General features: G+C 35.2%; 5 protein-coding genes across 5 annotated transcripts; 3 read left to right on the top strand and 2 right to left on the bottom strand.

Moving 5' to 3' along the window:
• Nucleotides 1-1,601: 1,601 nt before the first annotated feature.
• LOC145570120 (protein IQ-DOMAIN 5-like) lies at nt 1,602-9,473 on the bottom strand. Its single transcript, XM_081629118.1, has 7 exons — nt 9,233-9,473; nt 7,956-8,070; nt 6,814-7,059; nt 5,521-5,748; nt 4,823-4,936; nt 2,311-2,785; nt 1,602-1,962 (listed from the first exon to the last, which is right to left on the bottom strand). Exons 2-7 carry the CDS (start codon nt 8,037-8,039, stop codon nt 1,823-1,825), a joined length of 1,287 nt encoding a protein of 428 aa, XP_081485244.1. The 5' UTR covers nt 8,040-8,070; nt 9,233-9,473; the 3' UTR covers nt 1,602-1,822.
• A 2,092-nt stretch (nt 9,474-11,565) lies between these two features.
• On the top strand, nt 11,566-14,461 carry LOC145570119 (dnaJ protein homolog ANJ1-like). Its single transcript, XM_081629117.1, has 6 exons — nt 11,566-11,783; nt 12,664-12,826; nt 12,975-13,119; nt 13,207-13,483; nt 13,574-13,772; nt 13,908-14,461. Exons 1-6 carry the CDS (start codon nt 11,634-11,636, stop codon nt 14,225-14,227), a joined length of 1,254 nt encoding a protein of 417 aa, XP_081485243.1. The 5' UTR covers nt 11,566-11,633; the 3' UTR covers nt 14,228-14,461.
• Nucleotides 14,462-14,615: 154 nt separating this feature from the next.
• Nucleotides 14,616-16,689, bottom strand: LOC145571728 (putative receptor-like protein kinase At1g49730). The gene is made up of 7 exons (XM_081630760.1): nt 16,591-16,689; nt 16,097-16,352; nt 15,781-15,833; nt 15,637-15,704; nt 15,326-15,415; nt 15,211-15,241; nt 14,616-15,113 (listed from the first exon to the last, which is right to left on the bottom strand). Exons 1-7 carry the CDS (start codon nt 16,682-16,684, stop codon nt 14,824-14,826), a joined length of 882 nt encoding a protein of 293 aa, XP_081486886.1. The 5' UTR covers nt 16,685-16,689; the 3' UTR covers nt 14,616-14,823.
• A 1,627-nt stretch (nt 16,690-18,316) lies between these two features.
• LOC145570706 (uncharacterized) lies at nt 18,317-18,760 on the top strand. Its single transcript, XM_081629861.1, has one exon. It carries the CDS (start codon nt 18,317-18,319, stop codon nt 18,758-18,760), a length of 444 nt encoding a protein of 147 aa, XP_081485987.1.
• A 2,447-nt stretch (nt 18,761-21,207) lies between these two features.
• LOC145571727 (uncharacterized) lies at nt 21,208-24,524 on the top strand. The gene is made up of 4 exons (XM_081630759.1): nt 21,208-21,493; nt 21,713-21,814; nt 23,857-24,017; nt 24,174-24,524. Exons 1-4 carry the CDS (start codon nt 21,409-21,411, stop codon nt 24,279-24,281), a joined length of 456 nt encoding a protein of 151 aa, XP_081486885.1. The 5' UTR covers nt 21,208-21,408; the 3' UTR covers nt 24,282-24,524.
• The last annotated feature ends 284 nt before the right edge of the window (nt 24,525-24,808 follow it).

Below are 24,808 nucleotides of genomic sequence, written 5' to 3'. Positions count from 1 at the left end.
ATGCATCTTCACAATCAAATCTAAAAATTTCCTTCCAAGAATTACTCGCCCCGTACTCTTCCATCACCCACAATTTACAAAGTCGAGCGTTATGATACATGGCAAGCTTCTCCTCTCCACTTATAACAAGTTTGGTTAGGACTATATTTTTATATGCACTATGTTTTGGAACATTAATCTCTCCGAAAACTTCCTTGGCTAGATCATATGTCAATATAACATATTCGTTACGTAGAGGATGATCTCCAATAGCCAGTGTATAACACCGTTCACGAAAATTCCTTGCTCCACAATTTTTGATACGTAATGTGGGAGGGATCCTTGAACAATCTTCCAAGTTAATCTAAAGATAATCTTTAGTTCTTAAAAAAAGATAATTTTTAGTTTTTTAAATAATTTAGATCCTAAAAATCACTATTTGTTGTTTTTATTTACGTGTCAAAATTATTAAATCTCATTCGCCACTTTTGCTTAGATGACGTATGAATTTTTTAATTCTAAAATAAAATACAAATCTAATTTTTAATTGGTCGAAATAATACCTGTGGCGCCGAATGATCCGAAAAATGCCTACTTTATTTTTATATATATTAGATTAGATTTTTAGCATTAATTTTTATTTGAGATTGGTCACATGTATAGAAAACAAGGTATATTTTTAGTTGGCTTGTGATCTGGATCGATTTCTTGAAGGAAAATAAATATATTAGGATTAGATTACTAATATTAATATTTTCCATAAAAAAAAAAGTTGCAAATTAATATGATTAAAAAGTTATTTAAGAAGTAGAGTGTAACAATACGGTTACATCAGTACATGGTACAAGCCTCTATTTTTATTAAAGTTAGATCTTAGGACCTTAAACATGAGAGTTCGTTCTCGTGGAGTGAGAATGTGAGATAACAACCACAGTCAAACAAAATCTTTACAAGTTCCTGAGATTCCAGCTTATAACGTGATCAATTTAAATTTGACGAGATACTCCATCCACTTTTTATATGTTATCTACATACGAGTATTCATTAACATAACGCAGAAAAATTTATGATCATCGATGCCTCCTTTATATTGACATTCCTGTAAAAAAATCTTTGATATGTCACGAGGGAGAGCTTATTATATACATCCGAGTGTACCATACACCCATGGTAATTTGCTCTCATTTTATTTAATCATCAAATGAAGGACAAACATTAACCTTGGGTTAGTGGGTGTACGATGTATCGGGTGTATAGTAGAGGATCTTTATAACTGGTTGTACCATTGTTTGTAACTTGTAAGGTATAACCGTAACTATTTTTTTGGTCCATGTACTAACAAGATACAATTAAAACAGCACATGGAAAATATACAGCCTTAATTGCACCATGGACATTGTACAATCTGTTGTACATGGAAAAATGCTGGAAAATATTGATGAAGCTGCAAAACTGCATAAAACTGAACACCACAGGGTAAATTTACACAAGGGCAGATTCAAAGACTAATTTTGCCCATATTACACACGTTAAATTATACAACAATTTTACAACTAGAACTACAATGCACCAGAAAAAAAGAAAGAAAATATTGCACAATACAACACCTTGAAAAAAAAAAAGAAAAAAAAAAAAACTTGCATGTCCTCGCCATGTTTATTTCAATATATTAGGGCACAAGCTTATATTCTCTATAACGCTTACCCAAAGCCTCAAAGGAGTTCCACTAGTAGTAAGATAAGATCATCCTCTCCTATCATGCTTCATGCCACACTATATTTACAAATAATGGGAGAACTGATAACTTACAAGATGGCCTTCGTATATCATAAGTGCAGTCGGGTTAAACATCAATGGCCTGTTGGGCAGATTTTACAGCAACTCCATCTGACTTTGGTTTATCCTTGATAGGCTGTCGTGTGCCAGAATTCTTTTTACCAGAAATTTTAGCAACTGTCTTGGCTGTTTGAGCTCCTTGATTTCCTGGTCAATTATTTTAGTATCACACACGCGTCAATGTTTAACTAAAGAAACCAATATGTATAACTCCATCTATAAATGATATTATGTGCATAAACAATGTTTGATTTCCCATTATATATAACCCCACTTAAATCAAGTGGTTGAAAAAGGATCAAATGTTATATTTAATACTCCATTTTTTTCCTTTTTGACAGCACTATAGAGCCCTAGTTCCTAATTAGGAAAATAACCTATGCTTTTTAAGTTTTTATTATTACCATCAACCCACAGAAATTAAGATCAAAATGACTAGGTACACATCAGTATATGATCATAAGAGATGCATGGTATAAGTATGCATCAACGTACCATTATTAGGCAAAGATAAACGTTTTTTGGGCTTTGCATCCTGTACTGTCATTCTTTCTTTTGGGTTACTGCGGGACCGTGAGCCAGCGGCAGGTCTTGAGTTGGCTTCTTCAATGGGGACTTCACGAACTTGTTTGGACTTAAGCTTAGCTGACACTGAATTGGACACGTCTTGGGTGTTTGCAGACTTGCTAGTCGAAGATTCATCAGAGTTCGATGGGGCGGATTTTTGTCCAGGGAGATTCGCTGACAGGGGCTTCTTCCCAGAAGATTTTGGCTGTATTTTAGTCTCACTGATACCTTCAGCATCTTCATTACCTAGTATCTTCACACCATCCTTCAGATTGATGTCAAGGAATCTGTTTTCCCATGGACGGACTGCCATCCATCGCTCCAACCAATTCCAACCCCAGCTGTTCTTGTCTGGTTCAAAGCCAGAAGAAGCAGCAGCTAGCTGTCTTGATCCTGCTTGCCACTATATCAGATCCAAACCCAAAGGTTAATCACCTAAATAAGATACTGAAAATGAAGCACCAAGCCACATGATTAGTAACTTTTACACAAAAACAAATAACAAATTTGATTGTTTTTCTATGCTGATGGTAAATTTTCTGTCAGCTATAATAACACCAGCAGAACAGTGTTTCTGCACCTAATCCTATCCCCCTTCTCAGATTTTAAATTAATTTCTATATCTATCTAAAATTACTGAATTGACCTTTTTCCTTGATTTTTTGTTATCTTTTGAATCACAATATAATTAACTGGAAAAGGTTGGTATTAAAGGGTAATTTATTACTGTGAAATAAGCAGCACATTAAAGGGTAATTTACAAGGATCCCACAAGATTGGAGGAAGAGCACCTTGGTCCCGGTTTATAAAAACAAAGGAGACGCTCAAGATTGTTCTAACTATCGAGGAATTAAGCTTATGAGCCATACTATGAAGTTGTGGGAAAGGGTGATTGAACAAAGGTTGAGGGCATGCACAAGCATTTCAGATAACCACCAATTTGGTTTTATGCCTGGGAGATCTACTATGGAGGCAATCCATTTGATAAGACAAATGATGGAGTTTTATAGGGTAAAGAAGAAAGATCTTCATATGGTCTTTATTGATTTAGAGAAGGCATATGACAAGGTGCCAAGAGAGATACTTTGGTGGGCAATGTTGAAGAAAGGTATCCCACGAAGGTATGTAGACCTAGTTAAGGATATGTATCGGGATGTGTCAACAAATGTGAGGACATGCGGAGGGTTGACAAAAGATTTCCCTATTACAATCGGATTGCATCAAGGGTCTGCATTAAGCCCTTTTCTTTTTGCAACGGTTCTAGATGAATTAACTAGACCAATTCAAGATGAGGTTCCATGGTGTATGCTGTTCGCAGATGATATCGTTTTGGTGGATGAGACTAAGGATGGGGTTAATGTCAAGTTGGAGCAATGGAGGCAAAGGTTGGAATCTAGAGGGTTTAAGCTAAGTCGGAGTAAGACTGAATATTTGGTATGTCGTTTTGGCACTCAGAGGGGGACACGCAATGAAGTGGTGAGTTTGGATGGAAAGGATTTGACCATGAGTGAATGTTTTAAGTACCTAGGGTCGATCATCCAGAAGAATGGTGACATTGATCAAGACGTGACCCACAGGATTAAGTCAGGGTGGCTTAAATGGAGAGCGGCCACGGGAGTGTTATGCGACCGCAGCATTCCCTTAAAGTTGAAGGGAAAATTCTACAGGACTGCCATACGACCAGTGTTGCTCTATGGTACAGAATGTTGGGCTTCTAAGAAAGAGCATATTAAAAAGATGGAGGTTACGGAAATGCGCATGTTAAGGTGGATGTGTGGAAACACTTTAAGAGATAGAATCAGAAATGAGGTTATTCGCAAGAAAGTAGGTGTGGCGGGCATTGTAGATAAACTAAGGGAAAATCGTCTGCGTTGGTTTGGACATGTAAGACGGAGACCCGAGGGTGCACCGGTGCGAAGAGTGGAAGAGTGGGACCATGGAGGGATTAAACGAGGAAGAGGGAGACCAAAGATGACTTGGTTGGAAGGAGTGAGGAAGGATATGAAGTGCATGGATTTACGTGAGGATGAAGTTTTGGATCGTAAGGGATGGAGGAGAAAGATTTATGTTGATGACTACACGGAATAATCAAATTTGGTTCATGTTAGCCGACCCCACTTTTGGGATTAAGGCTTTGATTGATTGATTGATTGATTGATTGAAGCAGCACATTAGATTTTCAAATTATGAGATACAAGTTCATGTGTTCAAAGTTCACACCCTCTGCCTAATAATCTTGGTATCATTAAAATAAACATTGGTGATATGGCTGCAGGACCAAATTGGAACTATCATACTTCATGTTGTCTACTCTCATTCATAACAAGATGAGCATTTTCACAAGCTAATTAAAGACGGGGCCATTTTCATATTATTCTACAACCAAACCAATAAGGAAAAATCATTAAGAAAATCAGTTACATTATCAATGGAGTTATACCTGATGAGCTAGGGCATATGCCATTGCTCTCTCACGCTTAGCAGCAGCCTCCTGCCTCTTTAGCAACTTAGACTGTATTTGTTCTACAGAACCAACACTGTCACACCATCCTTCCTGAATACATAAACATTCAGTAAGATATATATAGTCATGCTTCAGCCCGATCTGACGGGTGAACATCCTATTATTTCAAAAGACTTCATGCTTTACCAAAGACCTAGCCCTGATTTTAAAACTCCATAGTATACATTGGCAAATAGAATCTACTAGCAATATTCCAAACTTAAGGGAATGAATATCTAAGATTTTGTAATGGATTTGCGAGCCATTGCCTTCTTCAATTATGCAGCAATAATTGTAGGGTGGTGATAAAACTAGCCGTGTATGAGGATAGGCAAGTGAGACAAGACATTCTAAACATGAGAAATCACAATGCACTATATGACAAGAACATACTGAATTTCACTTGCCAACTAAGCAGGAGTCAATAAACAGAGATTTCCCACTTTGCTTCTCATTTTAATGTTGGAAATAGTTAGTTACCCACATATATCATGCTTGAAAATCTTGTACTATTAAAGCATGAAATAAATCCAAGGTAATGATGGTACCCTGGAGAAGAATTAAGTTTTCCAGATCACAGTCCAATCAAAGCAACCAAAGAGATAATAGTCGTTGACGATAGAGCAAGTAATCACCTCTATTTCTCGAACACGTGCTTCCTGTAGAAGTTGTTGATGAGCTTTCTGCTGTTCGGTTTGACTTTCTAAAGCCAAACGCACACGCCTTGCTCGTACCCGAGCTTGAACTCTCACTAAAGCTTGCATACAGCGTAGAGTTATAGCAGCTTGCTTTCTCACAGCATGCCCTCTAACGAGTGCTTGCAGCCTTACCAATCCTTTTAATGCTCTCAGAGCTCTCTTAGCCTGATATAGAACACAAGAATCACAGTTAACCATGGATACTTTGTTGAGGCATTAAAACACTGCTACACCAGTAAGCTGAAATAGGTAGGCACTAAAGATTCTCTTTTACAACGACAATTACCCGTGTTCAAGAAATAATTGTACGACCACAGAACACATCTAGATGCATACATCTTCAGGAACATCTTTCTATCAAGCAAAACTTACTTCGACACACTGGATCCTACTACTTGCCATATTTAAGTTTCTAAACAAGGATCCTTGAGCCTTGAGCAATCAATTCCAACAAAGAGGGGAAAAGTTATTCTCATTCTTATTTCCCTCAAGCCTTCAGTTCCTATACGCATACAGCCAGGCTTATTAATGCAATTTCAGATATCAAAATGCTCACCTATATGTGTATCAAACAATTTGAACTAAATTGCCTGCAATCTAGGGCTATTACAACATCAGCAGTACAGCATATCCGCCAATATGGAAGGGTGCATCAAACAGTCATAGTTTTCAAAAGTTTGATCTTGAGATGATGCAAGGATCATAAGAGAACTTATATTCAGATATATGCAAGGAGTTTCAGATGATGCCAAAATGAGCAGGTATCCAGATGCAGCATACCAAGACAATGCCCACCACACTTTATCATCTTAAGGAATCCTCACTCTCTTTGTATTAGAAGGAGATCAATTTGAATTCTGGTAAATCAGAATGAAAATGCAAGGAATCAATATTAGGGGAAGGGTATGTTAGTCATAGCCTATTAGTAGTAGCTTGGGGAATAAGTTAGAGTTTGTTATGAGAGTTTTTCTATAAATAGGCCTTGTTAGGAGGAATAATCATCATGTTGAATATTGTGAGGATTCTTATTGAGAGAGAGTGAGCCTCTTGAAAGCTCATATTAGGAGAGAATCCACCTCTCAGAAGTGGAATTATCGTTCTATTAGTTGTAATTCTCATCTTAATACTATAATCAGTCTTTTTCTTCCTAATTTTCTGCCATTATTACTGCTGGAAACCATGCTAATGCCTAGCAGAAAACATATGAATCATCAAGCAACAATATTGTACCAGAAATCCACGAAAAGCAGTTTGTATGTATGTGGCCGCCCATTCCTCTCTGGTTCTCTGCTGTTCTTCAACTTCACAAGGTATTTGGACAGAAGTAGAGGGGGAGGTAGCAGTATCAGAAACCGGCCTGAGATTTGCATTCCCAGATAGGTCATTATTCTGTCCTTGTTCTTCTTGAAGTGTTTGATTATCTATCTCAATAGAATGATTTCTACGATGTCGATATATACCAACAGCTCTTGCTCTCTGCAATATCAGTGTAGCATTAGACAATAATGGTAATAAGAGAAGTGAAACTCCAAAGCTTGTGAAAATAAATTGATGAAATTTGCTTCCATAAACAGCATCTGAATCAGACCTCCATGTAGGCATGTGACTAACAGTAAGTATATAAATCATAACTTACACACCATTTTTACAATATTACCAAATTTAGAGTAAGTGAACTGAAAGTGAGTATCAATTACAAAAAATGCAACCAAAAAACCATGATGTTCCTTGCTTTTAGAGTCAAATTAATTTCGATGTCATAAATAGACATGCCACAATTGCACAGCAAATTATGACTAGCTATATGATCTGCAATCTAATAGATACAGTAGATTACAGAAATCAAAATAAAAGATGCAGAAAAATAATTAGCAGCTAAGCAACTACAAAATCAGCTATCAGATCTTTGTTGCCAAAGGTAGAGAATGTCTTTGTTTTACAGTTTTACTCACTGTCGTTCCTATATTCTGCACATCTGAGTTTTTATGGTACAAACACATTATTAAAGCCTGAATAACACAAATGAAAGGATTTATGAGCTCTTCCAAACTATCTAAACTTTGGACTCCTCCAACCTTTTTCATATATTTCTTACCTATTTTGAAACAAGCAAGGAGAAGAGATAATTGGCACAATGGCACTTAACACTTAACAGGACAAAGATCATATCCACTCTATCTTTTTTTCCTGACTTCCCAAGGTTAGGAAAGATAGTTAATACTCGCATTATCAGTTTTCAACAATTATGTTGGAAGGCATTTAGATATATGCAGGGTAAAGGCATTTAGATTTAAATACATGCAGGTTCTTCCCAACCAAATAGAGAGGCTAAGGCCAGAAATGAGAACAAGAGCTGAAGAAAATAAACCAACATTTTCATCTTTCTCTGAGGATGGAGACTTTTCTGATTTCTTAAATCCAACCAGCGCCTTGATCCATTTCCCAGGTACACCCATGTCACAAGCTGACAACTTAGCCTTGCTTCACCTGCAAAAGAAAACTACAAACGTTAATAAGTTTCTCAGCACATAATACATATGCCTAGTTGTGCTTGGAAAGAATTGTATTTCACGCTCTCACAATCTCATCCATCCCCCCCTAGGGCACATTGAGGTTGGACATCTTCTAACTCTTTCCCCACCTCCAACTCCCACGGGGCCTTACGCCCTTGCCCACCAACAATAATCAATTGATTCATATGCTAGACAGCTTCCGAAGTCCATTAAAGACATTCTATACATGCATTAAGTGACCAATTAAAAATGCACACAATATAAATTAGAATTCAGCCCTAAAAACTGAAACAAAGATCAGTATCCAATTGGTGGTTAAATTCATCTACAAATAATCTAGGGAGACTGATCATGGACCGCCATATATTTATGTTGGTGTAAGCTTGAGCAACCACTACAATGCCTAGTGCTACACCAGTATGTCGACTGATTCTCACCTTTCCTGATTCAAATACTAATCAAAATAGGCAATTCTTACTTACAAATGGCAATTGTAGCAACAGTTGGTATTCCAAATAATCTAGCAGAAAATAAATTAGAAGATACACCCGCATTCAGCACAAGGCGAACAACAATCAGTGATGCAATGCTATTAATCAATTAACATTAGAGGTGACACGAAAGTAGACCGCTTAGTGTAACATCACATAGTAATGGCAAGAAGCAGCCCCATCCTAGTGCCGCAATTCCGCAGGCAACAGAAAATGCAACTCTTGTAGACGTCAATTGAATACAAACCAGTGAATCATGCAAAATTCAAATTAAGCTTCTAATCAACATCAAAAACCCTAAAATTCATTACAGAATGTTCAAATGAAGCAAATTTGAAATACCCACTTATTGAAACCCCGTGAATATACTTCTCCTTAAGTTGGACATCTCCACAAATCCCCATTTTCAATCCTAATCAAGTAATTTCCAAATTTACCCAAAATTTACAAAACTAATCAAGCAGGGAGTAATCAGTAAGTAAACCCCAATTCAACAAGATAACTCAAAACCCCATTACATCAATCAATTTTATGATTTAACACATAGATCAACAGATCCCATAACTAGAATAAAACCCCAAAAAGCTAAGTAATTCACCAATGAAATCAAAATTCAGAAAAATAAAATCAGTAATTAAAACTCACCAGAAATTGAAGTTGGAGCTGAAGAAGTAAAAAAAGGAGTGGACTTTACAAAGAATGTGAAGAGGGTATAATTGAAACAAAACAACAGAGTACGGAAATTCTATTTGAAACCCATCACTCTAATCATTCAATCTTCCTTGTTATTCTATCTATAACCTGGGATTTTAAAGAAGGTATCTTCTGACAATACCATTAAAATACCCAGAAAGCCAAAAAAAGCAGGAGAGAGAATGATACTCTACTCTAAAGTGTGAAGGCTAAAATGCTCCTGGAAATGCGACGTCGTTTGGTGGTGGGGGGTGGTGGGTTCGGTTAAAGAAGATGACAAGTCGTTTTCTAAAGCAAGCAACCAATGAGTCAATCACGGGTTTCCATGTAACACGAAACCCACTCAGCAACTCTATAGTTTATACCCTCGCGGTAATAAAATCCCAACAATCTTGTCGGATTCGTTTCAATAAATAAGGTGTAAGAAGTAATACACAAATACTGTAATTGAGGACGAGTAATTTTTAGGTGTACAAATAATAAAGATACGGAGTATTGAACAATAAGAACCACAAAAAATTAAAATAAAATAATTTTTAAGAAACCGAGAGAGTCTCTATCTTTTAAGGCTCTCACATAGATTAAAATATTACGGAATAAATTATATTGGTAAAGTTTTAGACTTTTAGCGGTAGAGCAGAAGTTTCACCAGGCCACCGTTTCAAGGAATAATAGTATAGGTGGAAATTACTTACCTTGCTAAACAAAAACAAGGAATTTACCAAATAAGCACGTACTACAATTTAGAGCTTGTTTGGTTGAATGGAGGAAGTAGAAATACCCATGAAAACGCAATGCCCATGAAATTGTAATTCCTAGGAATTGTGAAAATTTGTTTGGTTGAATGTGGGAATTTCTACTTCCCATGGGAAGTTTAACTTACCTAGGGGGGACTAGGTAAGTTAATTCCTCCATTTTGTGGGAAGTAGAAGTTCCTAGGAAGTCTCACTTCCTACATAATTGTCAAACAAACAAGTATATAGAAATCTACTTCCTAGGAAAATAAACTTCCCATGAATTTATTAGGCAACCAAACAATTCCTTAGTACTAACATCACACATCTATACTTGTTTGCTCGTACCAAGTACTCTTTCATGAATGGAGTACATCTGTACATAACAATCAGATGTTACGGATGGAGTCATGGAGGTAATAACATTCGAAAAAAAAACTAGCTAATTTTTATCATTTACGTTTGCTCATACCGAGTACTCTATACTCAGTTGTATGGGATGATATCGTGTGACTATGCCAATATCATGACATATGGACTTGGGTCGGATCAACCCCAAGATACCGATTGGACAAAAATGCTTACATATATATCTCGATGTATGTTGTGCCGCTTACCACCGACCACGTGGCTGAAAGCTATCGACACGTGGCAATAAGCCAGTTGCATGGCATGATAATTAGTTTTCCTATAATAGTCATTTGTTTCTCCAGTTGTTATTCCCGGATTTACCTCCGGGTTACCTAACTTGCATTAATTGTGTAGGTATTTAGTTGAACGATAGAGTTTTTGCGGATCTGAATATGGGTTATTGGAGACATTGAGAACATCAGTATATTATTTCAAAAATATAATTTAGGATCTTGGGAATCTAAGCAATTGTATTATTATTGAAAAGTTGCAATCTTGTTACGGAGTACTATGTATTATCACAATTGAGTATATTTTATTATGAGGATCATGGAGTGGAGGGATCCATCTCCCCCTTGAACCAGGGTTCGATCCTCACCTATCCCAAAAAAAAAAACTATAGAACTATACAAGTATTATTACTAGGCAATAATCAAGCTTTTTTGTTTTTTTTTTTTTATTTTATTTTTTTTATAGGAAAGACAATAATTAAGGCAATTTCATCACATTTGCATTTGACAAATTTGAGGTGGAATCAACTCGGAAAGAAAGAAACAATATCGAGATTAAAAATAAACGAAGGTGAGTTGGCAAAGGGAAAGAAATACCAAAGAAGCAAGGTATTTTTTTTTTTTTTTTTTTTTTTTTAACGTTTCCAAACTTAAGGGGAGACCTAGACTTCTACAGAACCATCTAGAATTACAAATAAAGTAGGGAAAATAAATTTAGAAATTCTAGACCCTTCCTTTTTTTTTTTTCCAAAATTACCAATACATCGCAACATCAACGGCTTTAAAACTTTACTTTACTCTTAACCCTTCAATCTTCACCGTCCAAAAAATTTAAATTTAAAAAAAAAACCCAAAAATCTTAAGCCAGAAAACCCGTTATATAAGTAATTTTCCTAAATAACAAAGAATTCTCAGGAAAAATTGTGTACTTGTTTGTGCTTCCAACTCTGAAAGTTCAACTTTGAGGAGAGAGAAAAGATGTTTGGAAGAGCTCCAAAGAAGAGTGATAACACCAGGTATTATGAGATCTTGGGTGTACCAAAAGATGCATCTCCTGAAGATTTGAAGAGGGCTTACAAAAAAGCCGCCATTAAAAATCATCCTGATAAGGGTGGTGATCCCGAGAAGGTTTGTGCAATTTTTTAAAGTTTTGGATGTTTAATTGGTGATTTTTTGTGATGTTAAATTATGGGTTTTGGTTTAATTTTAGTGGGTGTTACTTGATTTTATGAAATTTTGGAAATTTGATTTTTGGTTTCGAATTGTGAAACTTGAATTATGAACTATGATTATATAGAGATGCATTATGTTAGGATTAATTGTATTAGATGTTATGATTGTTTTGATTATGATCGATTTTATTTTATGAAATTTTGGAAATTTGATCTTTGGTTTCGAATTAATGGTTGATACGCAGTTGTATATGAGATTATAATAATTGTATCCAGCGGTGTATTGTCGTTATGGATGGAGTAATTATAGTTTATATAGGATTTAATTGATGAACAATTGAACCTAGCTGGTGATTTGGATTGTGTTATTGTTGCCTTTAAGCAATGAACTTTGATCTTTATGGAGAGGAATGGTGTAATGGAGGTCGATCAATAGCGTCGATATTATTTTATGTTATGGAGCCGATTTTGAGCTGGAATAATTGTTTGACAACAGGGTTTTAGATGGAAGCTAATTGGAATGAAATTTGATTTTATGTTATGGTGTACTCTTGCTTCATGATATTCAAGCATTCAACTGCTGACTAGAAATTAGAATTTTTGGGAATTAGTTGTAACGTTCCCAATCCCTCGTGATTAAGGATATAACTTTTGATTCTGGATTGGTAGGAGTATTTTGGAATGTTTTAGACGTTGCAGGCTTAGGAATATGTTATTGAAAGCTGGGGTTTATGACCCGGCTGTAGTGATGATCTTTGCAGTAAGATTATGCGTGTGTTGAATTGCCAAATTTATTGAGGGAAACTAAAGTTGGGCATGGTTTTTGTACAATGCAGTTTAAAGAGCTAGCTCATGCATATGAGGTCCTCAGTGATCCTGAAAAGCGTGAGATCTATGACCAATATGGTGAGGATGCACTTAAGGAAGGAATGGGTGGAGGTGGTGGCATGCACGATCCATTCGACATCTTCCAGTCCTTCTTTGGAGGAAGTCCATTTGGTAAGGAGTCTATAGCAATCACTTGAATGTTTTGGTTTTAAGTCATGCCTCAGGCCTGTCTAAGGCATGTTTTCCTTTTATTGGGTTGCTAATCCTATACAGCACAACGTAGCAATTATTGATCATTTTACTCATTATTGATGGTTAGGTGGTGGTGGTAGTAGCAGAGGAAGAAGGCAAAGGCGGGGAGAGGATGTAGTTCATCCTCTGAAGGTATCACTTGAAGATCTCTTTACTGGTACGACAAAGAAGCTCTCCCTCTCTCGCAATGTAATATGTTCGAAGTGTACTGGGTAAGTATATGTATGATTTGTTTTCAGAGCTTCGTCTCCAATTTGTTGATCCATTCCTAACTTGATTATTATTTAAACATGAATCAGCAAAGGATCAAAATCTGGAGCTTCGATGAAGTGTTCCGGATGTCAAGGTACCGGTATGAAGGTATCTATCAGACATCTGGGTCCCTCAATGATCCAGCAGATGCAGCACCCTTGTAATGAATGCAAAGGCACTGGAGAGACTATTAATGATAAAGATCGATGCCCTCAGTGCAAAGGTGAGAAGGTTGTGCAGGAGAAGAAGGTCTTAGAGGTTGTTGTGGAGAAGGGCATGCAACATGGACAGAAAATTACCTTCCCTGGAGAGGCTGATGAAGCTGTATGTCATCACTTTTCTTTGCTGTTCGTTTGATATTGTTTATATAGATTGTTGGCCGGTAGCTTACGCCTTTTCTCTATTTATCTGCAGCCTGATACTGTCACCGGAGATATCGTCTTTGTCCTGCAGCAGAAAGAGCATCCTAAGTTCAAGAGAAAGGGCGAAGATCTCTTTTATGAGCATACTCTGAGCCTGACTGAAGCTCTTTGTAGCTTTAGATTTGTGCTGACCCACCTTGATGGAAGGCAACTTCTTATCAAATCAAATCCGGGAGAAGTTATTAAGCCTGGTTAGTATCTTGTCGGATACATTCAAGTTTATTAGATCCGAGCATTTTGAATTTAGTAGAATGACAGCGTTTCAATTTTGATCATCCCAAATCACTACTAAATGTGCAGTTTGTTTTGTTGGTATCTCTGAGCAGATCAATTCAAGGCAATTGATGATGAGGGTATGCCAATCTACCAGAGGCCATTCATGAAGGGCAAGATGTACATCCATTTCACAGTGGAGTTCCCCGATTCTTTGAACCCTGATCAGGTTAAAGCATTGGAAGCGATCCTTCCTCCTAAGCCATCGATGGCTCTCACAGACATGGAGTTGGATGAATGTGAAGAGACAACATTGCACAATGTCAACATTGAAGAAGAAATGAAGAGGAAGCAAGCCCAGGCACATCAGGAGGCATATGATGAAGATGATGAACCTGCTGGGGCTCAGAGGGTCCAGTGTGCTCAACAGTGATTTTATTGATATAATGGCTACCATTGTATGACTTTAAAATGTCTTTGAATTTAGTGTTTGTGCTTGGAAAACTTATGTCCTTGCCTTATTGCTATCTATAGTTCTCCTATTTGTGGAAATTTTGGGTTTATCGCTGGGTGTACTGTAGTTATTGCATAGGAGTTATAGAATATGTACCAGTAACAGTCAGTTAGTGAACTATAAAGAAATTAAAGCTAATCTTTCAGTTTTAAAGTTTTCGGCTATCTGATGATCTTAGCCTAAGCTGCTTCTAGAAAATGCTTGTGCCCTGGATTTTAAAAACTATTCACTTAAACATAAGCAACATAAATATGTAAGGCACTAACTTCTCAATATTTTGCCATGATGCTGAAAAGGGAGAGGATGCTCAAAGAAATTGTGTAGCCTGTCACTTAAATTCACCATCAATGAGCTACAAACAATGTGACATCTATTATACATCCATATGATCATACATTCTACCATGCTACACAAAAACATCCGTCAACAACAATCACTACCTCAACACTTGCGGAATTGCAAACAGCATTTTCAGCATATGCATATATTAATACAAGTTTCAGACTTACAGTACTCTAGTTACTGGCAGTGCCAAACCTCTTTTGAAGGTACCAAAAAATATGTGAAATTGTGAAGGCTTGTGTATTCTCAACTTTTATACACAGTCTTGCAACGCTTAAAAGGTCCCTTAGCTCTTTGTAATTATAACTGTTTCCAAGGTCTGGATCAATTATGTTATGCATGGATAAGTTGGAGCGCAATTCACGGATCCACTGTATCACATCAGCACTCTCCTTAGGCGAAGATTCTCCAGTAATTAGCTCAAGTAGTAATGCACCATATTGAGGAATTACATCTGCCCTTTCTGCATTAGAACCGAACAAGTCAAAGACTCGGGTTAAAGTTGGTAAATTATTATTAAGTTACATTCTACATTGTTTTCAGATGCAACATATGCTCACCTTCTGAGCAAAGACAACCAATATTCGAGAGCTGTGTCAAAGAAACAACTGATATTTCAGAAAGCCTAATGTAGTGAGTATTGGGAGCAGAAACGATAATTTTAAGCGTTCTCACCTTTGGAACCAACTTCTCGTCCAAGATAATATTGATCGAACTGATAGAGATGTGTTTTACTGGTGGCTCGCAGAAGAATTGCAGATACTCCTGCAAAATGCAGTGATATATGAGAATACCCTTAGTTACAATAACACAATCACAATAGTCACAAATTCACAATCATTATCAATTTATCATGATCATAGTGCCGCGACTAAGGTTCCCGTCTATACAGGGTAGAGGAGTTGGATATGAACAATTTCACATAAGAAAAATTGTGCAAGCAGTAAGAAATCTTTATGCAAAAGAACTGAGAAAGGTCTACCCACCAGCGCAGCAGCAACACCGATGGCTATCTGTACTCTAGTCTTCCAGCTCAGAGGAGTCTTCAGGGGATCTGTTATATATGCTAAAGTATCTGAAATCTTTCACAGATAAATGCTTCCAAAATGCAGAAGTTCAACAGAAATTACCATTCAGGTGATCCTTCAAACTTCCCTTTGCAGTGCACTCGAAAACTAGGAAACTGTAATGACAGGTTAGGCAAAATTATACAAAAATTATCAGTCTCCTACCACCATACTTCAATACATGTGTAAATTATTCCACATTTTAATCCAAAATCATTCTGTAGTGTATGTATCGACGGTGAATTGAAGTTATAAAATGCTTCAAATATGCTACATTATACTATAATTCATGCTTACAAAAACATACTGCAGGGTGCAGAGTAATACTACTAATCTTGTATTATAAAATGATTTATATGAACAAGAGTTGGGATTAGACCTTTTACGACCAACAGAATATCCTCTAAGTGCTACAACATGTCGATGATGCAACCGGCCTAGAAGATGCAATTCCTTGTCGAAAACCTCATTTCTTTGATTAACACTTCTTACTTCTTTCACTACAGAAACTGAACCATCTCGAAATTTAGCTTCGTAAGTTATGCTTTGAGAGTCACATGTAATAATTCTTCGGAACCCATCTGTTGCACGATCTAGCTCCTTGTATGATACGCGCTTTAATAAACTTACTTGACCTGTGACTAAGAATATTTCATCAGAACAATAGATTGATCGAACACATATACATACAAGCTAAGCTTAAAAATTTATGTAAACCAACTTCGAGGTCTAGCAAAAAAAGTGTGCAATTAACTAATTATAGTGTTGATTGTGTAGTTTACAGCTTTACACCGTAATGTGACAACTAAATCCGTGTTTTATAAATGTGAACGAGTAGAAATTAAAAATTTGCACAAAATGTTTAAAACATACGAGGAGGATTGTAGTGAATGAAAGCAAGGAATTTGCAAAAATTGCTGCTGCTTCTACTTGTTCTAGAACTGCAGGAAGCTCGAATTTTCGGCATTTTAATTGGCAGGGGAGCTCAGGTGTAACAATGTACAGTTGTTCTTGTTTCATTTCTAGCAATCTTTTTTGTCTTTCACTTTAACTTTTTTCAAAGTCAGGCTTAAGGAAATTATAGCTTTTAACTTTTTTTGTATTTAAATGCAATGATTTTGATTCAACGTGACAAAAGAGAATACCCCTTGTCTGTAGCCCTGTAGGTTAGAGAAAAAGGCAGATGTTTTGAACTTTCGATCCTTTGGATTGGCGTTGATCCCCTTCGATATTAGACATTTGTTACCCATGAGTTGATCAGATCAAATCATGTCTACATTGTTTGTATTTCTTTTAACACTTTAAAAAGTTAAGAATTTCTTATATTGGCTTTTCGTGTTTAAACCTAACAATGTATGGACCTTTTCGTCTAAAAAGGCAGTTCATAGCCGATCTTAGTTCATTAAACTTTATTCGTCGTTTATGTTTGTCAATGTTTAGCTAGAGCAATTGAGCATGCTAAGAATATGTACGCTAACTAGGTACCTTGCTGTGTCGTGCGTTAATTATAGGTAATTAGGTATAGCAATCTTTTAAAAGTTGGTTGATAATCATGGTTTAACCAGCAGAAGCATGTTATGCATTATAATGCTCCCAGCTGGAGAATTGATTGCGTGAGTTATTGAGTGCATATATGGCTGCCAAGACACCACCTCTTTTGAGTCTTTTCCATATTTAATCCGTTTATTTTGTGTTGGGTACGGAATATTACATGTCTACGTAATTGTCAATTAAATAGTACTCTATATTTTTTTCGTCGTTAAATAATAGTGAGTGGTTCACGTAATTTTATTTTTTTTGTAACTTTTTGCAAAATTTATCATGCAACAATTTACTTCGACAGGATACAAATTTCGAACCAAATTTTGCAAACTAATGTGATACTCCCTTTTCAAAATTATTCTTACCTTTCATATAATCAAGGCCTTAAGGGTTTTTAAGGACATGATTCTGACTAGTTTAATTGGCGAGCATAAATGATGATAAATTGATAATCGTTACATTGAGCTATTATGTATATATATATATATGTAACGAAATTCTCATCTCCGTAAAATGGAAATAAAATAAAATTGTTTGGGATGCAGTTGCATTAACATTGATTAATACAAGTATTTTCTTACAAGACTACATTTAAATTCATTATCGATCGATCATTATCAGAATCAATAATTGTACAGCCAAATAAATTTAATAGGCATTAATACATGCAGGGAGCTAGTATTTAGAAAAAAAAAAGTTGGATCTCTTTTTACAAATGTAAATATTTAAATTAATCCCTAGAATTGGGTCTAGGTGAATGACACAAACAAGAGTAAAACACAGTGATTACACATGATGACAAATCATTATTTCACAAGCTACTTTATCAAGAAAATACTAGTTACTACAATCATAATAACTCTCAATAATAATTTCCTTGTATTTTTCAATTTCATGTCTTCACTTACAATCTAAGCCTTACTTCAATTCCCATTTATTTATAATTAAACAAAAGCATACTTATTATATATCATGACATACATACCCTAACGTCAAAGATATATAGAGAGAAAGCAAAAAACAAAACAAAAAAAAAAAAGAAAAAGAAAAATTAAGAATGAGCTCAGTTTGTATCTCAAGTTGCATAGATGATGCAAGGGTGCCTACAACAAGGGTAAGAGCCACCTATGTAAACCTCTACAAGTGGCCGGAATCGGATGCCGAGTTTGTAAGATCGGTGAGCTTTCGAGGTCCCGGCCACCCAAGGCCAAAGGTGGTAGAGAGCATATCATGTAGGCAGATATACTTAAGGAGCTACACCTTCACAAGAAAAGAGAGCGTGAACGAAAAGACGAAAAAGTGTATAGGGAGAGTGAAAGAAAGGGTTGTGAATAGTGGTAAGAAGAGAGCATCATCACAACAACAACAAGAAAAGAAGGAGAAATCTGTAAGAAATGTCAAGGAAGTGTCATGTTCTGCTATTAAGTCTATTTTTAGAAAGTTGTTGTTTTGTTCTGCTAGTGTAGATGTTGTGGATGCCAATGATTCACTTGTAAGATGAACTTGTTAGCTTCTTTTAATTTAATTTATCTAGTATGTATTTTATGTAGCTCTAATAATATACTTGTATGATTGTTTTATTTATATGTTTTGTGGTTTTGTTTTTTGTTGTTTTTTTTTGTAGATGTATATAACTATAATACTATATGTATAATTATTTTGGATCGTTTATGATTGTGATGCAATAATCTTGCTCCGAAATTTTTTGTATCGAAGGTTTTGCATTACGAATATACTGTATTAGAACAATATATGTACGATTATTCTTGATTGTCTATGAATATGATGCAAATCAACCTCAGAAATGTTTGAATTCAGGGTTTTGCATTACGAAAAGGAACAATATTACATAATTATTGTGCACCCGTTCATTTGTTCTTTAATGTGTCTAGCAATTTAGTGACTTTATTGTTCAAAACTCAACGTTTCATCAACTAACATGATATATGTATGCTAAGGTAAATTTCATGAGTGTTTTTAAAATTACTAGTAATTTTATATTATATATATATATATATATATATATATATATATATATATATATATATATATATATATATATATATATATATATTAAATTTTTTTTTTTTTTGAAAAAATATATATTAAATTTTTAAAATATGATAATGGAAATAATTTTATTTTAGTATAATGTGGTATTTTGTACGTATGTAATTACCCATAGAGTAAGGCCCTGTTCACTTCACCTTAAAAAAATAATATTCAGTAAAAATAATTTCAATTCAATAAAAATAAATTTAGTTCAGTAAAAATAATTTCAATTCAGTAAAATTAATTTCAGTTCAGTAAAAATCAGTAAGTTCAAAGAAGAAATATAATAAAAATTCAGTAAAAATAATTTCAATTCAGCAAATATAATTTCAATTCGGTAAAATTAATTTCAGTTCAGTAAACATAATTTAAGTTCAACAAAATAATTTCAGTTTAGTGAAAATAATTTCAATTCAGCAAAAATAAGGTGAAGAGAACAGAGCCTAAGTATATAGAAATAGAGCTAAACTACTACATTAGCTTCAATTATGAAACATGAATTTGAGGGTTTTGCTATTGTAAAAAAAAAAAAATGAGGGTAGAGGATTGAAGATGTGTATTGATGGCTTAAATATGTATGAACTTGATTTCCATAGTAAAATTACTAAATTAGTAAAGTTTTTTATACTGGCATGCCTAGCTATACAGAGGGAACAAATTGGAAATAAAGAAATCTAAAAATTGTGGCATAGAATAATTCTAGCTAGGAGTATAAAAATCATTATTACTCAACTACGAACTAAATAAATGGCACACATCCCATTTTTATTGTATTTTTTTATAATAAAGAAATACAAGCTAGACCAGTCTTCATGATAATACCAACCTAACTCATAATTTTATAAAAAATAAAGGAGAATAAATCATTATACGGAGTATTAGTTAAACCAATAAAACATTAAATGGTAATTATAGTCGTAATTAACTATTTACTTCTTGACATGATTGCTTAGCTTGTTCTTGAAACTTGACATGATCTTTCTCCACATCATCATTTATGTTGATTACAGTTAAATGGATATTTCATTGCCGTTTGATAGAGTTGATGATGCCAAGATTGTTATTTTCAATTGTGTTTAATTTCAAGAACGAGAGATCATTTGATGCCTTCTTGTAATGTCAATTCTTCATCAACCAACGTGCCTGAGTTGGATCCAACAATTATGTAGCTTACAAATTTGGGGGTACAAATTAGCCTACCAAGGCGATCCCTATGATAACAAATGGCCAATTATGATTAAGAGGGTTTTGCTCCCAAAAAAAAATCAATTAAAACTACTACTGATTATACGCAATTGTAAGGGCTAACTATTAACACCAATAGAAGATAGTGCAAGGGCTAACTATAAAATTATAAATATGTATTAAATATAAATAATACGTACTGTAATATTTATTAATTCTAGTTTTCTCCATAATGCTTATATATTATTCAATAAATAATAAAATAACTTCACTAATTTAAAAAGAAACCCGGTTTTTTATTGTTTATATTTCATACAAATACAATAAGGATTACTCGATTAGTGTTATAGGGGTTACTCGGTAAGTATTACAAGGGTTATTCAGTCAATGTTATAAGGGGTATATTTTACAAAATGTTATAGGGGTTAATTTGTTATTTACTTACTCTGTATTTTACAAGCGGCCACATAGAGTGGCCAGCACACATAATTAATTTACTTAATACGGATTAATCACATGATGAATATTTTCTCGAAGAAGCCCAAGTTAATTTATGTGATAAACAAAAAATCGTTTATCACATATCATTTTGGTAAATAAATCAATAATTTCATCATAACATCCATCATGTGAACCTATTTTTAAGATAAAATTGTTCATTTATTTAATAAAATGCCAATAAACAAAATTGTTAATCTTATAGATCAGAACTAACTTGGATTTTTCCCTTATCAAATTCTTTTCTTGAGGCATACAATTAAACTACACGTCATAATTGAGAGAGAAATTGAAACAAAATAGTAGAGTACCCTTGATAAGCAAATAAATTAATCCAAGCAGGTATAATCCATCGATTTTCCACCATTAATATTCAGAGACGGAACTCCCAAGGTTGCTACTAAGCTTTTTTTCATGGCGATTTGCAAGCTCCAAGTCATCATCTTTCTCTCCCTTTGTTTGTCTGCTCCTATTTTAGCCAAGTCCGTTAAAAAATGTGGTGATTTACTTCCTCCTTTATTCTACCATAGTTAATTTTCCTTTATTTTTGGGTTCATACTTCATCCTAATAAACCCTATAAATTTGGGTGTTTTTTTTCTTTTGAAAATTTGGAATTTGATCTCTAATTATGGATGTATGCTATAATCTTTATATAAACTTTTCTGGGCATTTGTTAATTTGACTTCTAAGAATGAATTAAGCTTTAATTTGATGCAGATAAGAAAGCTAACTATGCTGTGGAAGTCAAAGGAGTTGAATTTAACCCTGATCCAGTTTTACCTGGCAAGGAAGCCGTCTTCAGTATTTCTGCCTCTTCTGGTAATTCTCTCCCTCTTTTTTTTTTTTTTTTTTTTTTTGTGAAATTAATTTATATGCAAGAATCATACTTTAGTTTGATACAGAAACAGATTAAACATTGTGCTGTATATTGTATGTTTTAGTTAGAACTTAGAAGTTGTTTGAAATGATATAGAGAAATTGAGTTTACTATTAGCACTTGATGAAAGGGACTGGAGGGAGAGGATCAGAGGACCATGGTTGACAATTATAGGAGATAAGATCTCGGTTCACGGAGCCGACCCTATCATTGGGATTAAGGCTTTGATATTGTTTTTGTTAGTTTGGAAGCCTGAAGGAAGTATAATAGAATGATAGTGATTAGTTCAGATTTCAGAAAGAGTGGATGTTTGGTTGATTGTTGAGAATTATCAATCTAGTTGGTTAATTCGATGTTTTTGGAGTGATTGCATTGCTCAAGTAACTTTTAGGAAATTAAACTCACCAATGCCATGTTGTGAGCCTGTTATGGTGACATGATAGTTGTGTACTCCGTATTATTGGTTTACTTGTAGTCTTATATCAATGATTGCATTAGAACCACGGAACCCAGAAGCCGGAACTTGGCTGCCATGACAGTTCTGTTGATAATTTATGAAAATCCTATCTTTTAAAGGGATGGTGGATGGTACATTTACCAATTGCCCACAAGTTTTTAGTTTAACTCTGCATTTTCATGGGATCTCTAGTGAAGTCAACCTTTGGCTCGGAAATCCAACAATGAGATCTTCTTTTCTCTGATGCAGTCAGTACTGGCTGGCTTATGTTGTGTAAATAGGCCAATCTCCTTGATATTGACAACAAGTTATACTTGTATCTCTACAAGATTAAATCAGATCAAGTTTTTTCAAGCAACTCAACAATTTAGTGTAACGTCGTCAATTCGCGTTGTGACTTTGATAAGGAAAGCATGATATGTGAAACAGGTAAGCTAGGCTCTGTAAGGGGGGAAACACTAATTCTTAAGGGATTAAAATTTATCCATTGTCTCGCGTTGAAATTGGAAATGGGTCCAACCCTGATTCAGATGTAGTATTTTTCTGTTGTTAGAGCAATTTCAACTCAGAGGCCATTCTGTAAAGGGGAACAACACAGGGAAGAGCATTGGAGATCCTGATTGCCTTTGTCCGTGTTTGTTTAACCGAATTTTCATTCCCTTTCTTGGATATTATTAAAAGGAAAAAGGAAAGAAAACCAGCGCCGGTGAAGGATTTCCTTAGGCTTCCACCTCCTTTCCTTCCACTACCCAACTGATGCCCACCACCACTGTTATTGCACTGCCATGAATGCCATCACAGCCTCTTTAATTTTCTGAATGCTAAACGCAACATAGGCCACTCACCTGACTTCTATGCCCACAAGTCCACAACAACTCCCATCTCTGGCTATTCTGATCATTTTATTAGTAATGGCCTAAGAGTGATGGGTATATATCATTTTACATAAAACCACCCATGGCCATGTCTTAATCAAGTGAAAATGTTCAGAGATGCTAAAGTATCGACCACCACCCAGGTACCCAGAAAGAGATCAAAATCATGCAGGAACCTACGTGCAGCATAAAACTGATAAAAGATTGAATTTGTGTCATTGATGAAAAGCAACGATCCATAGCAATTCCAATATGACCACTAAGTATTTATAATCTGGAACAGATTGGTCATATTCATCCCTTAAAAAGCCAGACGGTGGTCATAGAAAGAGAAAGTGTAGTCAAAACTTAAAAGGGGTTGAAGACGGTGGACAGGGATGGCTGTGAGCCTGTGGAAACTGAGGGTAGTACTTTGATGAATTACGAGTTGAAGTTAATAGGCTGTGGTTATGGAAACTAGGAGGCACTTGGCTCGAAGGTGGAGGAGCCATCATTCCTTTCTGGGGTTGTCCTTTATTTTTATTTTATGTTTTAAGGGGTGGGGAGAGGAGGGGGGAGATGCAATTATGATTGTAATGCAACAAGTCCTGTGTGGTTTACAGTCATAATGTGATCATTTACTGCTTTAACCTGAAGTTTATGACTCATGCAGCGGGAGTTATCTCTGAAGGGGAGGTGATGATCGACGTTTCATACTTTGGGTTACATGTGCACAGTGAGACTATTGATCTGTGCCAAGAAACATCCTGTCCTATACCAGCAGGCGACTTTGTACTCTCTCACAAACAAACTTTGCCAATATTCACTCCCCCAGTAAGTCATAGTTCTTGTAAATGTTAATTAATTGTCTAATCTTTTGTTTGACCTGTCTAACTCAACAATTTCTATATTGGAAGTGTAGAATACATGGCTGATGTATTCTCATAGCTTGGCTTTGGCATATGTCTAACAATCTTTTGAAACTGTTAGGGCTCATATACTCTCAAGTTGAGGATTAGGGACAACAGCGATCAATTGCTTACTTGCGGAAGCTTTGGTTTCAAAATCGGCTTTGGAGGATCTGCTTATGATAGCTGATCGCTTTCTGCACAATTACACTTTGTGAATTCCTAGCTTTTCTAATGAATTTCTGTATGGTACGATGTATGAGTTTTGACTCTCATATATGGTTTGTTTTAATAAATAATGGTACTAGCAACAAACTTCTGTGAAAATCATGACTATTGTGCTGCTAGCTGTCTATTATTGTCGATAATAAGTTCTTTTTATGAAAGTATCAAGCTGCTGTCAATCTAAAGCTTGTGCAACTTAGACACGGTATCTACGGAGTAATTATCTTGATAATTTATCAAGAAAAACACATTATTCAATTGTTGGAAAATTTCCACTCATAAATCTTTCATTCAAGTTTAAAAAATATATTCTTATCATCGTTTCGTGATTTGTTTTCGCCTGCTGAGCAAATTGTAAGTGTAAGGGTTATAATATCCCTTCACCATGATCCTTACAACTCTTTCTCCAAGGGTAGTTTGAGCTAACATTAGTCCTAAAATGTTGTACAATATGTTGACTTCTAATGTTGAAAAAATTTGTCCAATTAATGT

Source organism: Chenopodium album, chromosome 12, assembly GCF_948465745.1.
Source record: "Chenopodium album chromosome 12, dcCheAlbu1.1, whole genome shotgun sequence".
NCBI lineage: Eukaryota > Viridiplantae > Streptophyta > Magnoliopsida > Caryophyllales > Amaranthaceae > Chenopodium > Chenopodium album.
The sequence above is the reverse complement of the archived record's forward strand: the minus strand, read 5'-3'. Positions and strand labels throughout refer to the sequence as shown.

Bases quoted from the DNA above. Each gene is read 5' to 3' on its own strand.
- LOC145571727 (XM_081630759.1), top strand. From the start codon at position 21,409: ATGGCGATTTGCAAGCTCCAAGTCATCATCTTTCTCTCCCTTTGTTTG. The intron at 21,494-21,712 runs GTGATTTACTTC...AATTTGATGCAG, and splicing joins CAAGTCCGTTAAAAAATGTG to ATAAGAAAGCTAACTATGCT. The intron at 24,018-24,173 runs GTAAGTCATAGT...TGAAACTGTTAG, and splicing joins TGCCAATATTCACTCCCCCA to GGCTCATATACTCTCAAGTT.
- LOC145570119 (XM_081629117.1), top strand. From the start codon at position 11,634: ATGTTTGGAAGAGCTCCAAAGAAGAGTGATAACACCAGGTATTATGAG. The intron at 12,827-12,974 runs GTAAGGAGTCTA...ATTGATGGTTAG, and splicing joins CTTTGGAGGAAGTCCATTTG to GTGGTGGTGGTAGTAGCAGA. The intron at 13,120-13,206 runs GTAAGTATATGT...AACATGAATCAG, and splicing joins ATATGTTCGAAGTGTACTGG to CAAAGGATCAAAATCTGGAG.
- LOC145570120 (XM_081629118.1), bottom strand. From the start codon at position 8,039: ATGGGTGTACCTGGGAAATGGATCAAGGCGCTGGTTGGATTTAAGAAA. The intron at 7,060-7,955 runs GTTGGTTTATTT...CTGATATTGCAG, and splicing joins CCTCAGAGAAAGATGAAAAT to AGAGCAAGAGCTGTTGGTAT. The intron at 5,749-6,813 runs GTACAATATTGT...GTTCTATATCAG, and splicing joins CTGCTTTTCGTGGATTTCTG to GCTAAGAGAGCTCTGAGAGC.
- LOC145571728 (XM_081630760.1), bottom strand. From the start codon at position 16,684: ATGCCGAAAATTCGAGCTTCCTGCAGTTCTAGAACAAGTAGAAGCAGC. The intron at 15,242-15,325 runs GTGAGAACGCTT...TCTTTGACACAG, and splicing joins ACGAGAAGTTGGTTCCAAAG to CTCTCGAATATTGGTTGTCT. The intron at 15,114-15,210 runs GTGAGCATATGT...GTTCTAATGCAG, and splicing joins TGGTTGTCTTTGCTCAGAAG to AAAGGGCAGATGTAATTCCT.
- LOC145570706 (XM_081629861.1), top strand. From the start codon at position 18,317: ATGAGCTCAGTTTGTATCTCAAGTTGCATAGATGATGCAAGGGTGCCT.